Raw genomic sequence first — 20,200 nt, 5'->3', positions numbered from 1 at the left:
GAACGAATCGGCTGTTTGCAGAGTGTTATATCAAGGCACCTCAGTGGGAAGTCAGTAGGAAGGAAAAAGTGTGGCAGAAAACGCTGCACAACGAGAAGAGGTGACCGGACCCTGAGGAAGATTGTGGAGAAGGGCCGATTCCAGACCAAATTAAATTTTCATCTCCATAAAACTTTTCAGCAGATGGAAGCATGAAGTGCTCCAAAATCTTCTGATAGCTGCTGCATTGATCCTGCCCTTGATAAAACCCAGTGGACCAACACCAGCAGCTGACATGGCACCCAGACCATCACTGACTGTGGGTACTTGACACTGGACTTCTGGCATTTTGGCATTTCCTTCTCCCCAGTCTTCCTCCAGAGTCTGGCACTTTGATTTCCGAATGACATGCAAAGTTTGCTTTCATCCGAAAAAAGTGCTTTGGACCACTGAACAACTGTCCAGTTGTTCAGTGAACAACAGTGGTCCAAAGTGCTGCTTCTCTGTAGCCCAGGTCAGGCGCTTCTGCCGCTGTTTCTGGTTCAAAAGTGGCTTGACCTTTGACCTGGGGAATGCGGCACCTGTAGCCCATTTCCTGCACACGCCTGTGCACAGTGGCTCTGGATGTTTCTACTCCAGACTCAGTCCACTGCTTCCCCCAAGGTCTGGAATCGGCCCTTCTCCACAATCTTCCTCAGGGTCCGGTCACCTCTTCTCGTTGTGTAGCGTTTTCTGCCACACTTTTTCCTTCCTACTGACTTCCCACTGAGGTGCCTTGATATAACACTCTGCAAACAGCCGATTCGTTCAGAAATTTCTTTCTGTTTCTCACCCTCTTGCTTGAGGATGTCAGTGATGGCCTTCTGGACAGCAGTCAGGTCAGCAGTCTGACCCATGATTGCGGTTTTGAGTAATGAACCAGGCTGGGAGTTTTTAAAGGCCTCAGGAATCTTTTTCAGGTGTTTAGAGTTACTTTGTTGATTCAGATGATTATTTTTATTGCTCGTTCAGAGAACCTTTTCATAATATTCTAATTTTTTGAGACAGGGATTTTGGGTTTTCATGAGCTGTTTGCCAAAATCATCAAAATTAAAACAATAAAAGACCTGAAATATTTCAGTTGGTGTGCAATGAATCTAAAATATGACAATTTAATTTTTATCATGACATTATGGAAAATAATGAACTTTCTCACAATATTCTAATTTTATGACCAGCACCTGTATATATATTTTTTATCGTGATCTTTGATTTCAAGTTTGCTAAGATAGTACTTACTGTATGTATGTTTGTTAAACCTTAAAATGAGAAAAAGGAAGAAAAATAATTAGTTTTAAGTCATAATTTATTTAGTCATTACAGTTTTTATCATTCTTGAGCAACTCTTCCCTCACGGCTTCAAATAACGCCAGTGTCTGAAAACAGAGCCATGGCACAGGAAAGGTTAAAAACACTGTCTTGAAGCTTCTCATATGGCAAATGTTGCCATATGACATCAGTCTGTCAATCGGGATGCCTTGAGTGCTGCGTGTCTTGTGGAGACAGTTGGAGACAAACTGGGAAACTGTAAATGAGGAATGTGAAATCCCCACCTAGTGCCTTGCTTGCCAGCAATTTTAACTGCTTTTGGACCAAACATAGCAAGGCATGTCATAGCAACCAGACAAGTAAGAGGCATATTTTAAGTTAAGTAGTAACATTAAGCCTTTTCATGCCTTAGGTTATGTTTTGTGTCTTTATAAAAAAAAATAAAAATAGACATTTAAGCCATATTTTAATGATTAAAATATTGATGTTGAAGCCCACTAAATATTTTAGTAGATTTTTGTGATACTACAGCTATAAACACTGTGCGCTTTTGAAGCATAAAATAAATAAATCTTTATTTTATTAAGTTTTATGATAAAACTATAAAATACCATTCCACAAATTCCAGTAAATCAGACGAATAGAAGTGTAAGGGTCAATATTTTCTTAGTTCAATGATTCTGATAAGCTGATGAAGACTTTTTAATTAAAAGACAAAAGAGAAAGAGTTGGGAAATAAATTTATCTCAGTGATGTTTTTGTTCTGATTTTTTTTAGATTTAAAAAGACTGTAATTTTTCAAAAGGTGCAAATGTCCTTCAACATCTATGGCTTTGGAAAAAGTATATTAAGCCTTTGATGTGTCACACATTCTGTTTGACAAAATGATCACAGACTCCTGCTCATTCGTAAAGGTCACATTCCTCTGTCACTTTAGTTTTTGTAATCTTTGATCATAAGTAAGGGTGTTTTCAAGAAGTTCAAACTATGTCATAGACCTGCTTATAGCATGTCAGGCTTTATTTCTTTGGATTTTTGCTCTTTAAATGATCGAATGTCTTAAATGTTTGAGAGTACATCATGTCTCTGCCAGTTATGTTACCATTTGACATTATGACTTCTTCAGTTTGCCATGAACACAATTCCTTTAGCATAGCATGCAACATATAAGTATGTTCTTCAGTAATGTCAATTAAATCTACCTGTATAAGTCTACTGAACGACAAACACAGTATTTACTTTGACAAAAACAAGTTGGAACTGTCAAATCTGAATGGTTAACCTTCTTTTCTTGTTTTAATAATTCTGCCAGTTTTCTGACAATCTGAGTAATTAATTTAAGGACTAATTAAAACATTGTTTCAGTTTTCTAATTATAAAAAAGTTTATACTTAATTACTGATCATAGAACTTTTTTTCTGAATTAATAATAAATCATACTTACGTTTAGCTCTCAGTCAGTTTTTCTCAGATAAACATGTTGTAGCTTCTGCTCCTCTCACTAGGCGATATTACAGATGTGGCTCCCCTTTTTGTTTGGTGATTAAAGTTTGGAATGCTTAATAACTCCTTACATGGACACTTTGTAAATCCCATTTTACCACAGCGTGAAATGATATCTCTAGGAAAGCGATCACTCTCCAGTTGGCACTGAACAATCTTTATAACTGTTCACTCAAACTGATACTAACATATCAAGTCAACATCTTTCTATCATTTATATTAAGATCATAAAAGAAAATGTCAGCAATATATATTATCAGGAATATAAAACTATGATAAATTGCTATGCATCACTATTAGCACTACATTTGTAACAGACATCATAGCACCACACATAATCTGACATATAAATCTCCATTACATGTGTGTTTTAGTTGTCCTCCTGCAACATACAACACCATCCACAAGCTTTTCATTGGCAGCATCATACCCTTTTAGTAATATGACCACTCAAGTATGGACTTTATTGGTCTATTAAGATCAACATGATACATTTTACTTAGTAAAATGATCAAAATTTTTTGGTATTAATGGATCCTCTGTCCCAATAATTATCCATATGCATCAGCTGGAATCTCACAGCAGGCCTGTGGTATTTTATTGGTCACGCTGAACCTGCTGTTGCATTATAAAAAGACAGCTAATCGCTGAGTTTAGGATGCTCTGGACACTGTGTGCAGAGATTTTTTTTCAGTTTATATTGTCATAGGTTAAATACGCATGAAATTTTCAGACAGTTTGAGAAGTAACCTTAAGCTTGTTAAAGAAGGTGACACAGCTGAGAAGGAAGCCTGATGACATTTGTGCAGATTAACAGAAATGTTTGGTGGAGAAAATGAGGTAATCTCTCAGATATAGTGCCAGCAGACTGTTGCTTGTCAAAAAGTCTGAACTTATTACATATAAACTTTCTTCTCATGGCTTAGCTGTTGGTGAAACAGGTCATACATTGCAAGTCTGCTTGTCCTGGATGTTGGAATATCAACAGAATACTCATCTTAGTTTGTAGAATGAATGGAGTGTTTGCCTATACAATACCTACAGTATAATTATAAAACCTTAGAACCGTTGACGTAGAACGAAGTAGATATCATTTTAAGGTTTACAGACATGTTGACATGTGGATATAGAAATCCAAAGCCGTGTGTACTTTAAACGTGAGAATTTATTAATTCTGCTCCAGAGAACTTTACGCTTTCAATATTTCTTTTACCCATGTTCCCATTGTTTTTATTACTTCCACCATCCTGTGGTCAAAGTCTTTGACTTTTCTGCACTAAGGGTCATCCTTACTGTGGAATCCCCAAGTTATCATCAAACTTATTTTAGAGTTTGTATATCCTACTTGTTCTGGACTTGGATATATCTGAGAAATATGTCTCTAATAGTTTTATTATCATTAATTTAAATTTCAAGATGGCTGATAAATGAGTTTTCTAACAGCATCATTAAATCATACCACAAGTGCTACTGCAGGTGGTCATTAGTGATTTAACATCACTGTTTCTATAATGTGGAGGAGGAGGATACCAGGCTGAGTTTTTTCATGCAGATTATGATTACTCAGGTGAATGGTGGGCGGGGAGGTTACTATTTTTTCAACATTGCTAAAGTAAAAGGAAGGTTTGAAATTATACAAAACATATTAAACTAGGAATCTAAAGCAGGTTCTTTAAGGATTTAAGATGCATTGAAAAATACAATAGGTGAGAGTGTATGGGGGAAAAAATATTTAAAAAAAAAATAAAAACAGCAGATTTACACCTAATACTGAGAACAATGCTCGTGTTGTCAGTATTTGTAGTTAAAAGTTTCTTGTACTCCAAATGAGTTGTGACATTTCAATCCGACTTTAGAAATGTCAACACGTAGGTCACTGGGCAGATAGTCCTTCATGGGCTGCCATATTTTTTTTATTTTTATTTTTTTATGGTTAATGTTGCGTCTTAATTTTTCACTTGGAGCATCAAATGAAATCTAACGGATTTTCATGGTTTAAGAAGAACATTTTTTTGTGCATGTTTAATTAAATTTAGGAATTACACATTTGGGAATAACTACCAAAGCAAACTGATTGATAATTGACCAAATTAAGCAGAAGACCCACTGACTGATGATTGACCAAATGACCTTGTAATCAAACACCTTCTTCTGCTATTTTTTTCTTTCTCAGTCTTTGTGGTTGAAGTATTTTTAACCTTTGTGGATCAGAACATTACTGTATAAAATTGCTGTGATTTGATAGTCCCTATCACTTGCCTCACAATTATTCTTATTGGTTTTGGGATCATATTTGGCCTGGAATCTTGATGCTAAAGAAATATCTATAATTTTTACTCCATTATCATAATGTTATAATCATAACATTATGATAATAATGTTATCATTAACTTTTTAACTCCAATGTGGACTTTGAAGAAATCAGTTTTCCTATTTTAAAACGAGGAGAAAAGATGAGGGATAATTTTAGACCAGTGGTTCTTAACCTTTCTTGAGGTACCGAACCCACCAGTTTCATATACGCATTCACTGAACCCTTCTGTAGTGATAAATAAAATATGATTCTCCCCCCCAAATTCAAGACATGGGAGTGACCCAACAAGAGCCTAGTTGGGTCACCCCATGATCACTAAGTCTTCTTAAAAGGTAGAGTGTCTGAGAACAGTTCTTCAAAATATAGTCAGTGTTTTCAGCAAAGTTGAGCTGACTGTCCAGGAACAATCCAAATTTGCCACAGTTTCAACCGGTTGGCCATCGAGAGAAACTGGAACCACTTTAAGGTCTTGTTTAAATAATTTAATTAGTTCTACATTCTTAAGAGAATGAAAAATTAATAAATAATAAAGACTTTGCAGTATTCTGATTTAGTAATGTAATTATATTAGTTGTGTTACCACCCCCACACCACTAGAGGCAGTAGCAACCCCTAAAAGATGCGACTAAGGAGCAGATTTAGAAGTACACAGAAAGCTACGATGAGCTTTGCTGAAGAAATTAAAGACACAAGTTCAAATCCATGCTGAGAGTGGAACTCCTTCAATCAGTGCTCCTCCGTAGCTCTGATTGGCTCAGTAATGTAACGTGATCCTCTGCAGCAAGTAATTGCAAAGCAGGGAGAGTCATCACGACTTTACACAAGTGTGTCTTTACCTCCGCGGCAGAGGCTCCGCCGAACCCCTGAGACCGACTCACCGAACCACTGGGGTTTGACCGAACCCTGGTTAAGAACCACTGTTTTAGACAGAGCAGACTAACCAGGGCTGGAGAGAATGCATGCTTCATAATCTACCCTTGTTCAACTGGGGGCCATGGCCTCCAGTAAATACATCTTCATTTTTGCTTGACAACAAAGTTTCCCAGTACTTGGCACTTTGAGATAATCTGAGGTGGGAGTCTTCAGAATCCAATCCCTAGTTTCTAACCAGCTTTACAGACATAGACAATGCTTGTGAAGTTGATGAAACTAATATGGATTAAACTGTTACTTTAGTTCAAAATGATACACAACTTATAAATGTACATTTTAATAACATCTTTAAGTAAAATTAAATTTTTGCTATTATGATGACAGGTGGGAGATTAATAGTAATTTGTGTCACAATTTGTTTTCCTCTACAGCTTGTACTTCCTCCTGTCGTTGCTCAGTGTTACCACCATCCTGCAAAGACATGTGATATTCTAGGGTTTCAACAGTATGGGGTCACGAGAAGATAAGTTAGCCATTCACATGATAGGTCACATGCTGAGTAAAACTCTGAACCTCTCACCCTAAGCATCTTAATATGCTTGTAAATCCTAGTTGACAACATGACATGAAACATGGTGTGCAACACATTTTAACCTTTCTGTTCACATCTTCTGATATTTTGAGGCATAATTGATACTTCAGCTTCAATTCTCAGTGTTTATTTTTTCCCAATACTACAACTTATGTTCTCATTTTATTTTGTTCGATGAAGCTCATATGTACTACATTCCTAATAGCTTTACGTGTGAATATATATGTTTAAATATACATTTTCCTGACTTACTTCATATGTAATACTGGTAGTGAAAAGCTAAATGTATTAAATTCAGTAGCATTTTGAAACCTGACCTTTAAGATAATTTCATCATTTAACATTTGTTTTGACTACTTGGATTTGATTTTGTTGAAAGTCTACATTGCTATTGCTGTGAGAGGGTTGTGTAATGTTTATTTTTTAATCCTAAATAGCTTTATGTGGTTGTTGCTGGCTGCTGATCTTAAGGCAACCAGCTGCTTCTGTGACCAATGCTGCTCCCAGCAGGAGTCCATATCCTCACAGATACTCAGACCAAGCTGAAATTATTTAATGCAAGGCACAGCTGAAGGCAATTTACAAAAGCTTATGGGTATCTTTAAAGAGGCTGATTAGAGCGGGAAAAGTTAAAGTTGTGAGTTCTGCATAATTTGTAATATTAGATTCAAATATTGTGTAGATCATTGGGGACTGAAAAATGCAGACACTGAATAATTGCTCCAATAGAAGCATCTATATTAAGATTTTGGTTATGCAAAAAGAAGTAGGAATTAGTCTAAATATTCTTTATCATACATTATATTATTTGATAACTGTAACGCACAGTACAAATTAAAGTATGATTAGTGTTGCTCAAACATAACGCTTTGCACTGGGATTTAAATTTATCTTAAATCTTGAAGGTATTAAATACCATTAAACTTTATATTTAACTTTCTAACTCTTTTTATTTATTTATTTATTTCATTTTTTTTGTTTTTAAATATTGAATGACACTCACAGAGCTGTGGGGGAGAGTCAAGAGACAGTAGGGACCTAATTTTTAATTTTTCAAACTTTGAGGCATGAAGCAACAGTACAATAAAGCATGTACAAATTTTAATTAAACTTTTCCAATTATTTTTTTAATTAGCAGAGCGCTTTCTCATAAAAGGCAAGTATGAGTCTCGTTGTTGAAATTATGTTTGTAGGAAAATCTCTGGGAGTACATACACATTTAATTGCATGGTTTATTTTGTCAAATGTCAATGTTAATACAACTAGGCCAGATTAGTCATGGAGATTCTAGCAGGATTTGGATTAGAAGTAATCTTTTAGTTCTGGATTCATTTTATATAGAGAAGTATTTTCAAACCAGTGAGTCTTTGTTTTTTTGTCTGTCTTTTCAAACCTCTGGTTTGTATCAGAGAAAAGTGGTTTGCGCTGCTTGGTTCTGCTGAAAAACGGGAGACTTTCCTTTCAACTCCATCCATTCTCAGTTTGAAGAGTTGATGAAGTTTTAAAACATTTGGAAAGTAAACATTCCGTCTTGGAACATCTTTGCTGAAAAGAAGAGATTGTTGCACAGTCCATATCTCAATGCAACCAACTGGGTTTCCATAGATTAAAAACCTTGTACCAAATGAATTTAACTGAAATATAGTAAAACTATGATTTAATTAGTCTGCTTTGAATTAAAATTGTCTATACAATTGGATTAAGTTGATGATGTACATAAATTGGATCTGCTGTAAGTGTAGCACCTTGAGATAACACACTTTGCAAATTTTATTTAATTAAACTAAATTAAACCCCATAGAGAATCAGGAGAGAGATATAAAGATAAATGAGGCTTTACAACCTCAAAGATTTTGAGTTTAAGATGAAAAATAAATTTGTCAAATACCAGAGTAATCATTCAAAGGAGCTTTTGATTACTGTGAATCAAATGGAGGTTTAAACTTTAATTATTCAAAGAGGTGTATATAATTTTCAAAATATTTTTGACTTGTATATTGTTCATAAATCCTCATAGTTTCTTTGTCAACTTGTAAAGATGACCTCTTATAAGCTCATATTTTTCATTAAAATAAAGTATAGTCTAAAAAGCTTGGAATATTTGAAGAAAATCTGAAAATTGATTTTGGAGAAATATACTTTTTTTTTCCACCCTGGTCACCTAGAGATGTTTTTCTATTTCAAAAGTCTTCAGGAGATGGGTCTGTCTGAACTTTGAACCACCATTCTTGTCTTAGTAACTGAACGATGCTCAGTTGGTAGGGAATATTTCAAGCTATGTGACAAAAGGAAGAACAGCTGCTCTGACGCATCAGAAGACGATGTGTGTGACTTCATATTTTCACCTTTTATAATTTTTATTTCAACAGGTCATTGCGCTCAAATGTCCTATATAATGGCTGATGAAAACATGGAGAAAACAAGCTAACATGAGTAAAAGTGCTGGTAATAAAGGATCATATACTTAAAATTTTACTTATTTCACAAAAATTAAATGAATTTTAACTGATTTCACAGAATGCTAAAACACATCATCAACAACAAAGACACTAAGCTATGTTTGGCTTGCTGGAAAGCTTAGCCAGGGGTGTCAAACTCCAGTCCTCAAGGGTCACTGTACTGCAGTGTTTAGATGTGCCACAGGCACAAAACACTGGAATGAAATGGCTTAATTACCTCCTCCTTGTGTAGATACGTTCTCCAGAGCCGTGCTGATAACCTAGTTATTCTATTCAGGTGTGGTGCAGCAGAGGCACATCTAAAAGTTGCAGAGCAGTGGCCTTCCAGGACTGGAGTTTGACACCTGTGGCTTAGACTGTTGCCAGATGGCAGCTTTTGTTCTTCATAGCATTACATATTGGTGAGGGTGATTGTCAAATATTCTGTTGTCTTTGTCTTCAGGTCCACTCCAAGTAGAATTTCTTGAATTCAACGCTACTAGTTTTATGTGATTTTAATTTTTATTTTTCAGTGCTACAGTTTTATTTTATCAGACTTGATTTAATTACATTACATTGTTTCACACTTGAAATAGAATCAACAATGTTGACAGACTTCAAACTGATGAATTTTCTCCATTGATTTTGATGCAGCGGGGCTCTATAGAAGGTCAGAACTGCTCCAGCATGTTAATCTAATGGAGCAAAAGAAGAGAACAATGAGTTATGTTTTTCATTGGTGTTAAATTTTGTAACATTTTATATTTAGTTTTTTTTTTTTTTTTACCTTTCACGTCAAGTTTTGTTGAGCACTCTACTCTCCCCAGATAATTTTCTGCAACAACAGTGTAATCCCCACTGTCTTTAGGCCCAACATTGAGTATTAGCATGGAGCAGACTCCACAGGTGTTGGTGATGTAGTAGTTAGTGTTGGTGTTGAGGCTGATGCTATTTTTGTACCAGGTAACATGGGGTCTGGGGTTTCCTGTCACAGCACAACTCATGTAGCACTCGTATCTTTGAGGACTTTGGTGCATTTTTAGAGGAACAGAAAATGATGGAGATGTCTCAAGGGTGCAGCTCTTGGAATCTTGAAGTTTCAAAGAGAATTTCTCTGAAAAAACACAAGAAAAATTGTTATAGCCCATAATGACTGTCTATTTAATGACTTAATTATTTTTAGTTATCTGGTTGTGAAAATAACATTAAGAATCCATACTAAAATAAATAATTTTTTACATTTTTAAATGTATTATTTTGTAAGGGAAAGGTTATGCTAATTTGCAGTGCCAAATTTATCTGTATTGCTGATGAAAGGTCACTTATGTGGCAAAGCACAGTTATTGCAGCATGTTACTTAACCAGAAAATATCCAGATGTTGTCCTTCAGATATGATTTTACTATGAAATGATTCCTTGTGAATTTCAAGATGTAAATTCAAAATGAACCAATGTGCATGTGACTATTAAGAGGACACAACTTTACTTGATGAGTAAACACTAATTCATCCAGTCTTTTATTGGATCTAAAGCTGTGCAAGAAGGATATAAATTAAATAAATGCCTCTTAATATTAATAAAATACCTCTTAGGTGCCACATTGTAACAAAGATTTAGATTTTCTTTTCATTTGGATTTTTATGTGACATTTTATGTATTGTAATGTGGAGATCTGCAGTTCACAAACAATACTGTACCCATATTTATTTTTACCTTGAGTACCTAATGTGGTCATTCATAAAGTTTTCATACATGCATCAAATAATGTAATTAACATTAATGTTAACGTGCATGGGATGGAAGAATAAGCTTTGGCACTAAGATGTGGCAGATTTCTGCAGAGGTCAATCCAAATATTTTATACTAACATTAAAAAAATGGTTTATTATTGAAAACTGTATGTATCTGACAATATGTCAAAGATTTTAAAATGCCTTATAATTTCTTTTTTATTTTTGACTTAGTTCTGCATAGTTCATTAAAAAGAATGTACTTTTAACAAATCGGTTCTTAAATCACAGATTTGCTTCAAAGTTGTTAAAACTTGCCTTTCTTTTTGTTTACTTCCCAGATTGGTGACTCAGACGCTGCAGAAAGCCCCATGTCATTCTTGGCATAGATCCTGAACTTGTACTGCCTTCCGGGCATAATATTGACAGCAGTGAACCTGTTGTTGAAGAGATGGTCAGCCACAGTATGCCAAGTGTGTTTAACAGAATCGTGCTTGTCAACCACGTAGTGCAGTCTGTCATCTTTCTTCTCATCTGGAGATGCAGTCCATGAAATGGTCACTGTTCCCGGCACATTTTCCTCAAGTTCTATAGGGCCTGGAGGCTTAGGATCATCTACAGAAAGGTAAGAAATCAATCTGATATTTACTCTAAAGTAGAGCAACATGAAAAATGGCAAATACTAGGCATTATTTCTGATCACAGAAATGATCATTTCATAAAAAGACAAAGGAAAAAAATTAACTGACTTGATTGATATCTCAGCTTTTCTCTGTACCTGTGACTCTTATTTCAACACTGGAAGTCTCCTGACCAACAAGGTTCTTGACAACAATTGTATAGATTCCAGTGTCATGGCGCTCCGATGAGGGTATCATTAGCTGTGATGATGTGTCTGTGTTGCTCACTGTTACATATTTGGGTAGAGGCAAGCCATCCTTGAGCCATGTGATCACTGGCATTGGAGAAGCCTGTCAAAAAAGCAGGAGATGCAGCTAAGGATGGTAATTCATGTTTCTGTAATGTAAAGTTTTGTAAAAAAAAAAAAAAAAAGTAGCAAAGCTTTTTTGTAAAGTAAAAAAGATTGATTATCATCGATCATCTTCCAGTGTTGAAAGAACTCGTTCACTCAAGCATAAGTATGTAAATGAGTAGAGGTTCACATTTTAGTGATTCCTTATGGTTCAGTTTGAATGCCTGAGCTTCAAACAAGGTGCAAAAGACAGAGAATGCATCCATGTCATTAGCTATTGTTTTTATGGGTTAGAAAAGTTGTTGGAAAGTTCAGTATAAATAGTGAAGATGTTTTGTTTTCTCTCAGCACTGGTATTAGGAGAATCACACAAGTCACTGAATCATAAATAGGTTTTTGATTTTAACAACATGCTAGACTGATGTTCATTTAATCAAGAAAACAGTACCTTAAAGTTGAAGTTGATTCGAACTGAGTTCCCTGCCCTCACAATCATAAAATTCTTCATTTTTTTGTCAGTGAAATGAGGTCTAACTGTCAAGATGAGAAAATATTTTAGATACTGATTGTCTGTAAAATTTTAAAGCAGTTTTGTAATTTTCAGTGACTCACCTGGTGGCGGCATTGCAATAATGTAGTTGTCTAACTCTTGAGGCTCACTGTCTCCACCTTCATTGGTGGCCACAACTCTTACCCAGTACATTGCCATTGACTTAAGACCCACAATAGTAAATGTGGTCACAACAATGGGGCTGGTGTTACATCGGCCCCATTCAGGGCTTTCAGCTGGTCGTAATTCCACAAAGTATCCCTTAGCCTCATCTTGGACACCTTCTTCTTCTACTGGTTTGGTCCAGCTCAGCGATAAGGTGGAGTAGGTCGAGTCCATCACCTTCAGGTCAGTAACTTTACCAGGAGGTTCTGTATGTGTAATCAGTTCCACAGTTACACATTGAGAGGTTTGTGATCTCAGAAATCTTAAAACTATTTTTTTCCCTCCAAAGTTATTACTTACTTTTTGGATCTCTGGCAATCACAAATTCTGAGGGTTGACTTGTGTCTCCAACTCCAGACATATTGATAGCTGATACTCTGAACTCGTACTCTATACCTTCAACAACGTCCTTTACTGCATATTGTTTTGCTGTTGAGATGAAACACTTTAATGTGTTAAATGGAATTTGTTTCTTTTTTAGGACTTGGAAAAACAAAATTAGCAATATTGGAACAGCCTGACCTTTGATGGGCTCATCTGGTGGGTTGACTGTGCCCCACAGATTACTCCCATTCTTGCGTTTCTCCACATTGTAACCCAAAATGTTTGCTCCTCCTGTATTTGCCGGTGCAGTCCAAGCGAGATTTATACAGTCCTTGAAAGCACTGACAATTCTTGGTGTTGAGGGAGGTCCAGGGTATGCTAAAGAAATCATAAAGTGTGCAACAAAGCGTGCCACAAATGTAAAGGTTTTCGCCCAACCACACTGTATTTCTAGTCTTGTGAAAACTCACCCTTTGTTCCAGCCTGGATGTCATCAGTCTCTATCATGCCACTAATGCCTTGTTCAGTTTCAGCCCTGATGTGGTAGCAGTATTTTCTGCCATGATCTACATCTGTGTCCCTGTACTTGGGCTCCGGACCAATCTTACCCAACTTTTGCCAGCTGTTGCGTCCAATTTGCTGGCGCTCCATAACGTAGTTGGTTACAGGGCAACCGCCACTATCTTTGGGAGGTCTCCATTTGAACTCGATGCAAGATGAAGAGCTTTCAATGACATCCACAGGGCTTTGTGGTGGTGTTGGCTTAGCTGTATTAAGAAATTTACCATATGGATCTGATATTTGTACTGTGAAGTGTTTACAACATAATTTTTTTAGAATGTGGTGGAAAACCTTACCTAGGACAATGAGTTTTGTGATGGCTTCAATCGTCCCACATTCATTTTTAAGTTTGATCTTAATTTCTCCAGTTGTTCTGCATTGGCACTTGGTTAGCATTAGGCGGCTATGGGAGGAAGACTTCTCAATCTTAATATTGCTCTCCTCCATTAGCTCTTCCCCATCATTGTACCACTGGATTTTCATTGGTTCACGTCCAACAAATGTTAGCTTAAAGGATGCATCTTTTCCAGCTTTGATTATTACAGGTTTTATAAACTCAGCAAGGTCATCAGGATTGATTCTTGGAGGATCTATGTCAGGGAAAAACAGTGTTTATACTTATGTCCTAACAAAATTCACTGAGCTATGCTTTAATTTTTAACTGTGCCATTTTAGTTGAACAACCCTTCAACATAGCTTAAGTAGTGTGGATGACTTCAGAGAGATTATATTACCTTCAACATTCAACATAGCTTCTGTCTTACGCCCGTCAGCTTCACATTTATATTTTCCAGTATCCTCTTCTTTACAGTTTTTAATAACTAGTTTCCGATAAGACCCCTCTTTAATAATATCAATGTCCTCTGTTGCTGTTATCTGAAATTGATGTAATGTAAATCTTTTACCATCACAGATGATGAAGGTGAAGTTATTCCTTAATGAGTTTAAATAATCTTTACCTCTTTTCCATCTTTGTACCAGGTTGCGTCACAGTCTTTGCTGCTTAGCTTACATAGCAGTTCTGCATCATTTCCTATAACTGCAGTTACGTCTGAGAGTCCACCAGTAAAATAAACTCCTGGGTCTGAAATAAATGCATCATAACCTTTGGACATGGTATACAATATGGCCAGCAATACTCAGAATAAATATTACTCCTTAATGCACCTCACCAGTTACAGTTTCAGGGACACGTGGGCCTGTTCTCACTCTTTGTCTTTTCTCTTGAACATATTCTTTCTCTTCAACAACAACCTCCTTCTCTTTTGCAGGATCTGGTGCAGGTTCTTCTGGTTTTCCTTCCTTCACTTTTTCTTCTAAAACTATTTGTTTAGAATCTGCTACCACTTCTGCTTTTGTCTCTGGCTTTATTTCTGCTTGTTTCTTTGGTTGAGGTTCAGTTTTAGGTGTGGCATCTACCTCTGGGATTTCTACAGGTTCTGGTTCTTCAGCTGCTGCCGCTGCCGCCTCTGCTGCTTCTTCCTCTGCTGCCTCTTCCTCTGCCTTTTCCTTTGCTTTTGCAATCAGCTCATCTCGTTCTTTTTGTAACTTCGCCTGCTGCTCCCGAGCAACTTTGAGAACATCGTCTCCACCACCTCCTGCACAAGTTGTCTTGCGAGCTTTCTTTTTTCCAACCATACTTGGATCCTTGTTATCTATTTAAGAATAAAAAGTGGAAAGAAAATGTTTGCTTTATCAACTCTTGTAATATTTTTAGGAAACTTAGTATACTGCTAAACATGGATAGTTACTAATGTATTAACTGTTCTGACAATCAAACCAAAAATGAAGTGATGAATAACTGTCGAGGAGACACTCTACTCCAGCTATGGATGTTTATAAAGTGGCCTGTTCAAGTTGTGCAGATAGGAGTAAACATGATCTATGATAATCATGTGGAGACCTGTTCTAACAGAAATAAATACTGTCAATCAACTAGAAGAAGACATCCTCCATCGTCTTCTGCTTTTCTACGATGAAGTTGGTGGGGAGTAACATGAAAAACCCTGACCTCCCTCTCTCCAACAGCAGACTCCAGCTTATTTTAGGATATCTCAACCAGATGATGGAACTTTTTATTGTATCTCCTAGGTTAAAACCAGTCATTGTATAGAGCAGGCTCATTTCAGGCATATGTGTTTGGGATTTTGTTCTCCAATTATAAACAATATCTCATGACCATTGGTGAGAATTGGAACACAGACAGAATAAATTGAAAGTAATCTTGAAGTTTTTGATTTTCTCTACCCTGACGGACCAAAGCACTGACTAAATCATATAAAAATAGGCACAGTTCAATCTTCAATCTTTCATTCTCCACAGTTAAGCCAAAAAGACTGACCCCTGGTCCAGAAGGAATAATCCACTGGTTTCTTGTTGAGACTCATGGCTTCAGACTCGGAGAAGCTGACTATGAAGTAAATATATATTTATTGCTTAATCCGATACTATTATAATTTTGAAAAACTTTTTTGACAACCCTTCTCTTATCACAAAACATTAGTTCATTTGCAATAACATATTACTGACTATTATATGATGGAAAGTGTAGATTTTAATGTTATAAACTTGAACAAGATAAACTTCCAATGCACCATTGAACATATTTTTTCCATACTTTCTACTATGAGCCAGGCACTGCAGGATTTAAGTCCAGCCACAGCTGAATAGATTCCTTTGTCCAGTAGCAGGCAATCTTTCACCACTAACGTGTGAATTAGCATGTCGTCCGATACGGTAACATCATATTTATCTCTGTGCTCCACTGGGTTGTTTTTCCCCATCCAACAGATTTTTTTCGTTGGATGTGAAAGCACACACTGGAACACAGCATCCTCTCTTTCCTCTGCTTTCACATCTTGAATTTTAACCAAAAAGTCCACATCTGGAACTAGACAAAGCAAAAAAAAAAAAAAGTATACATGTATATATTTAACATGGGAAAAATCCAATATTTGTAGAAATAATTTAATAATTGAACAAAAGCCTTAAGAAATAATATTCAGTTGTTTATCCTCTTACTTTTTAATTCAGTTGAGAATATCTTGACTCCATCGATTTCCACTTGATATAATCCTGCATCCTCAGGATTAACTCCATTTATGCTGAACACAAACTTCTTTCCTACTCTTTTAAGTCCATGTTTTACCTCTGCTTCAGCATCAAAAGGAATCATAACTCCATCCTGTTGTAACAAGACGGATAATAAAGTTGAATCAATATAAAAAACACAATTACTTTCAGAAATTTTCATTTTTCTGCTTTCTACTAAAATGTTGTATTAAAAGAACATTCACCTTGAATAGGAAAATTTTGCTTTTGGGGTCTTTCAGTGACATCTCAAGTTCAAACTCTGCTGCACCACTAGGTTTCAGTTCAATGGGCTTGAGGTTACAGAGTTTTTCAACAACCTAAACTCATTTAAATCAAGGAAAAACATATTGACATTTATACAAAAATATTTTTCTTGAGTTGCATATGTGGTTTCTGCAGACAACCACGTATGTGTGAAAACCAACCTTTTCCTGCTCCTGCTCTCTCTCTAACTTCTTCTCATTTAGCTTCTTGAGCAACCAGCGAAAATCGGTGACCCCATATTGTGCACAGATGCTCTCATATTCTCTCTTGTCTGCACTCAACAACAGTTCCCAAAATTGTTCATCGATTTCTAGCTTTTTCTCTTCTCTCGACTCAAAGTCCACCCTCAAAAAGGGGAACAAACAAACATTTCAATTCAATTCAGTTTGTTTATATAGCACCAAGTCACAACACATTATCCCAAAGCACTTTACAAAAAAAGTCAATTCAGTCGTCTTTCAGACAGACACCCGTTGAAGTACCTACATTTCAAATTGAACATGGTTACGAAATAGTGCTCTTAAGTTCAGTTGACTATTGAAATTGGTTAAAGTTTTCTAAGGAAATCCAGCAGATTGCATCAAGTCAGGGACTTGCAGCATTCATTCCTCCTGGATGAACACTTTGCGACTGAACAATTGCTATCTTTGTTAAAAAAAAATAGTAAATACATGAAATACTGGTTAGTTGTGAAAAACAAAACACGGACTAAAGGACAAAATATATATTTGGAAATTTGTTTTCCACTTACGTGCTCCTCAAGTTCCTTTTGAAGTCTTCTGGTAACTCTCGAATTGCTAAAACAACAAGCAGCTGAGTTATGCTTATTTTTGTTAAAGGGTCAGAAAAGTGGTCTGTATACCTGTTCTGGATTCTTTCATCGCTTTACTCTTCTTGTAGCCAACTAAATTAAGAAAATTTGAGTCATATTATAATTTTCGGTCTTTGAGAAAAGACATAGCATCTTACCTTCAATGACATTGAGAGTAACGGTTACAACTGCTTTTCCAAACTCATTTCTGGCATAACATTTGTAGGTATCCGCTTGATCTGCACATACATCAGGCATCTATCAAGAAATCCAAAGTTTCTCTTTTTTGAAAAAGAAAATTGTACAGTTTGTCATCCTTTAAACAATGAAAATGGGAAATACCTGAAGCTGATGTTCACCAGAAATTGAATCAAATGTAAACTTGTATCTTTCCTCATTGATTTCCCCATTGTTTCTCATCCAAGTCACAACTGGTGTTGGATTACCAGTAACTATTGCTCTGAAAAAGGCCATTTTTCCTACAAACATGGTAGAAAGAATTAAAAACTTCCATAGTAGATTATGTCACAAAGACAAGGAAACTAAGCAAATTTTACCTTCTTGAATTGTGAGCGCGATAGGTTTTCGAGTGAAATCAGGGGTGCTCATGCCATCTGGTAATACTTCCACATACTGAGTGATCATAACTCCAGGCACCCGTGACTTCTTTTTAATTTTCACTGCCATTCAATAAAAAAAATAAATAAATAAAATAAATAATCTGTACAATTTGATAAAGAAAGGAAATTCAGGATAGCATTGATAATTTCCATACTGTTAAAGTACCATAGTCTGAACTGTCCTTTTATAGGTTTAATCAAGGTTCTTAACATGTAATTTAGTTGGATACCTTTTTTTTTTTTAAATCCACTTGAGTTTTGACTTACCCTGCCCCGGAGCAGTTGGTTGCTCTTCCTTTGCTTTACGAATCTTAAACATCTTCACACCAACTTCTCTGTTAATGCAGAATAATCACAATGCACTCTTAAATCACTTAATATGATGTTTTGTGGTTTCCCCGAGTGCTATTTGTATAGCAATTTGTCTCAATTTTCTTGAGTGAATGCCTGGGTTATTTGCTCTGTACATACCATATTACTCAATTTCAGTGAGTTCTGAAACTGGTCACTGTCTTTAAAATAATTTATGTGCTCCAGATGGTCTAAATATATTCTGGGTATCGCTTGTCATTGTGGAAACTGGAGGTTTATGGTTGGATGTGTTTTTAGAAAACGCAGTGTTGGTGGGAGTGTTGGTATCAATACTCTATAGTATAGATTAAATAGGCAATAGGCTAAAAATATATAAAATATAAGATGTACATTATTATGTGAAAATAAATTGTGTGTTTAGACTTGTGCCATGATGGCCTGTAGTTCACTTAGGCAGTCTTTATTTTACTATTCAAGAAACTATCAACAGACTTACTTAGTAAGAAGAAAGTCTTGTTTTTTTTTAAGTTAGTTTTTGAATTGAAAAAAAAAAACTATTATTTTACATACTTTAAAAGTTCTTTTTTATTATAGATATTTCTATTTTTGCATTTCCAATTTTTTATATTGACCATTAGGCATCAGAATAAGTCACTGAAATATATGTTAAACTATATTGTCAGATTTCTGTAACTATCACATTGATCACATTTATTAGAATACTTAGATCAATTTGAAAAATCTTTAAATCATAGCATCACACTGACAAATTCATAACTGGAAAAGGTATAACGTTTTTAATCATGTAACTTTATGGATATTAGTTTGATGTGGATTATATGTTTTTCCTATTCAAACAGCTGTGCTATGGCCTTATTTATTTTTTCATTTTCTTCTCCAGCCCAAAAAGAACATCTTACTAACTATGTATGCACAATAACAATTTAAAGAGAGAAAGTTAGATTGAAAGAGCCAAGCAGAGTTCTCATGTCACTAAAGTAGATACATATGTTAAAATTGTAGGAGTCCAAATACAGGGCTATTGCATATAAAGAAAAAAAAAACTTTTACCACTGGTGTTTTTTTTTGTTTTTTTTACTTTAACCATTTTTTAACCAAGTTAATTTATGAAAACATGCACAACAAAAGCTTTAGAAATACACAGATCACATCTGGTTTGATGTAGAAATCCAGTCACCTACTACAAATAATAGATCTTACTGTAGATGTACTTACTTTTTTATTTTTTACGTTTGCTGCTTTTCTCTGCAGTCTGGTGCCAGCCAAGGTCCAGTGGATTCCTGAGTGTGAGTTCTGCCTTTTAAGAGGCCATAAAGGCACTCAGAGATCCTGAGAGCAACCCAACCCACTGCCTTTTTACAGTGGTACATAGAGATAGGTTTACTTGCATATGCCACCTTACCATAAAGTGCTATAGGCTACAGGTTCAGAAAGGGTAACGTCTGAGAAACAACAGCAGAAAATATCTCCAATCCTTATGTCTCAAAACTGGGAATCATAGCTTTAGGACAGCTGCAGGATGCTATCGGATAGTGTAGAAAGGTAGTTCTCCTAGGTAGTTTTTCATTATCATGGGTAGAATACACATGAAGCCTCTATCATGCTTTCCCCACATTACTTAAGAGGTAAGAGTTTTTATTTATTTTGCTCCAACACCTGATTGGAATTTGATAAGAAATGTCAGTATTGAAATATAGTGAAGTTGCTGAAAGACTATCATAAAAGATGAGCTATAATTTTTATTTTATTTATTTTTTTATGAAAAGCAA

At 35.7% G+C, this 20,200-nt stretch overlaps 1 protein-coding gene and 1 long non-coding RNA gene across 2 annotated transcripts in view; one reads left to right on the top strand and one right to left on the bottom strand.

Moving 5' to 3' along the window:
• Positions 1-9,350: 9,350 nt before the first annotated feature.
• On the bottom strand, positions 9,351-18,549 carry LOC106903794 (immunoglobulin-like and fibronectin type III domain-containing protein 1). The gene is made up of 22 exons (XM_088005799.1): positions 18,366-18,549; positions 18,036-18,158; positions 17,821-17,957; positions 17,637-17,736; positions 17,530-17,571; positions 17,419-17,464; positions 16,829-17,012; positions 16,607-16,720; positions 16,332-16,494; positions 15,928-16,200; positions 14,483-14,965; positions 14,270-14,394; positions 14,045-14,186; positions 13,602-13,900; positions 13,220-13,511; positions 12,948-13,127; positions 12,726-12,854; positions 12,323-12,631; positions 12,159-12,244; positions 11,516-11,708; positions 11,056-11,352; positions 9,351-10,121 (listed from the first exon to the last, which is right to left on the bottom strand). The coding sequence occupies exons 1-22, from the start codon at positions 18,415-18,417 to the stop codon at positions 9,703-9,705; spliced, it is 4,188 nt and encodes a 1,395-aa protein (XP_087861925.1). The 5' UTR covers positions 18,418-18,549; the 3' UTR covers positions 9,351-9,702.
• LOC106903979 (uncharacterized) overlaps positions 11,258-20,200 on the top strand; it is a 143,232-nt gene continuing 134,289 nt past the window's right edge. The window contains exon 1 of the long non-coding RNA XR_015762889.1: positions 11,258-11,362. This is a non-coding gene — a long non-coding RNA (uncharacterized LOC106903979). The remainder of the gene's footprint in view (positions 11,363-20,200) is intronic.

Source organism: Poecilia mexicana, unplaced genomic scaffold (genome assembly GCF_051168715.1).
Source record: "Poecilia mexicana isolate PSO_F unplaced genomic scaffold, ASM5116871v1 scaffold_5, whole genome shotgun sequence".
NCBI classification, from domain to species: domain Eukaryota; kingdom Metazoa; phylum Chordata; class Actinopteri; order Cyprinodontiformes; family Poeciliidae; genus Poecilia; species Poecilia mexicana.
The sequence above is the reverse complement of the archived record's forward strand: the minus strand, read 5'-3'. Positions and strand labels throughout refer to the sequence as shown.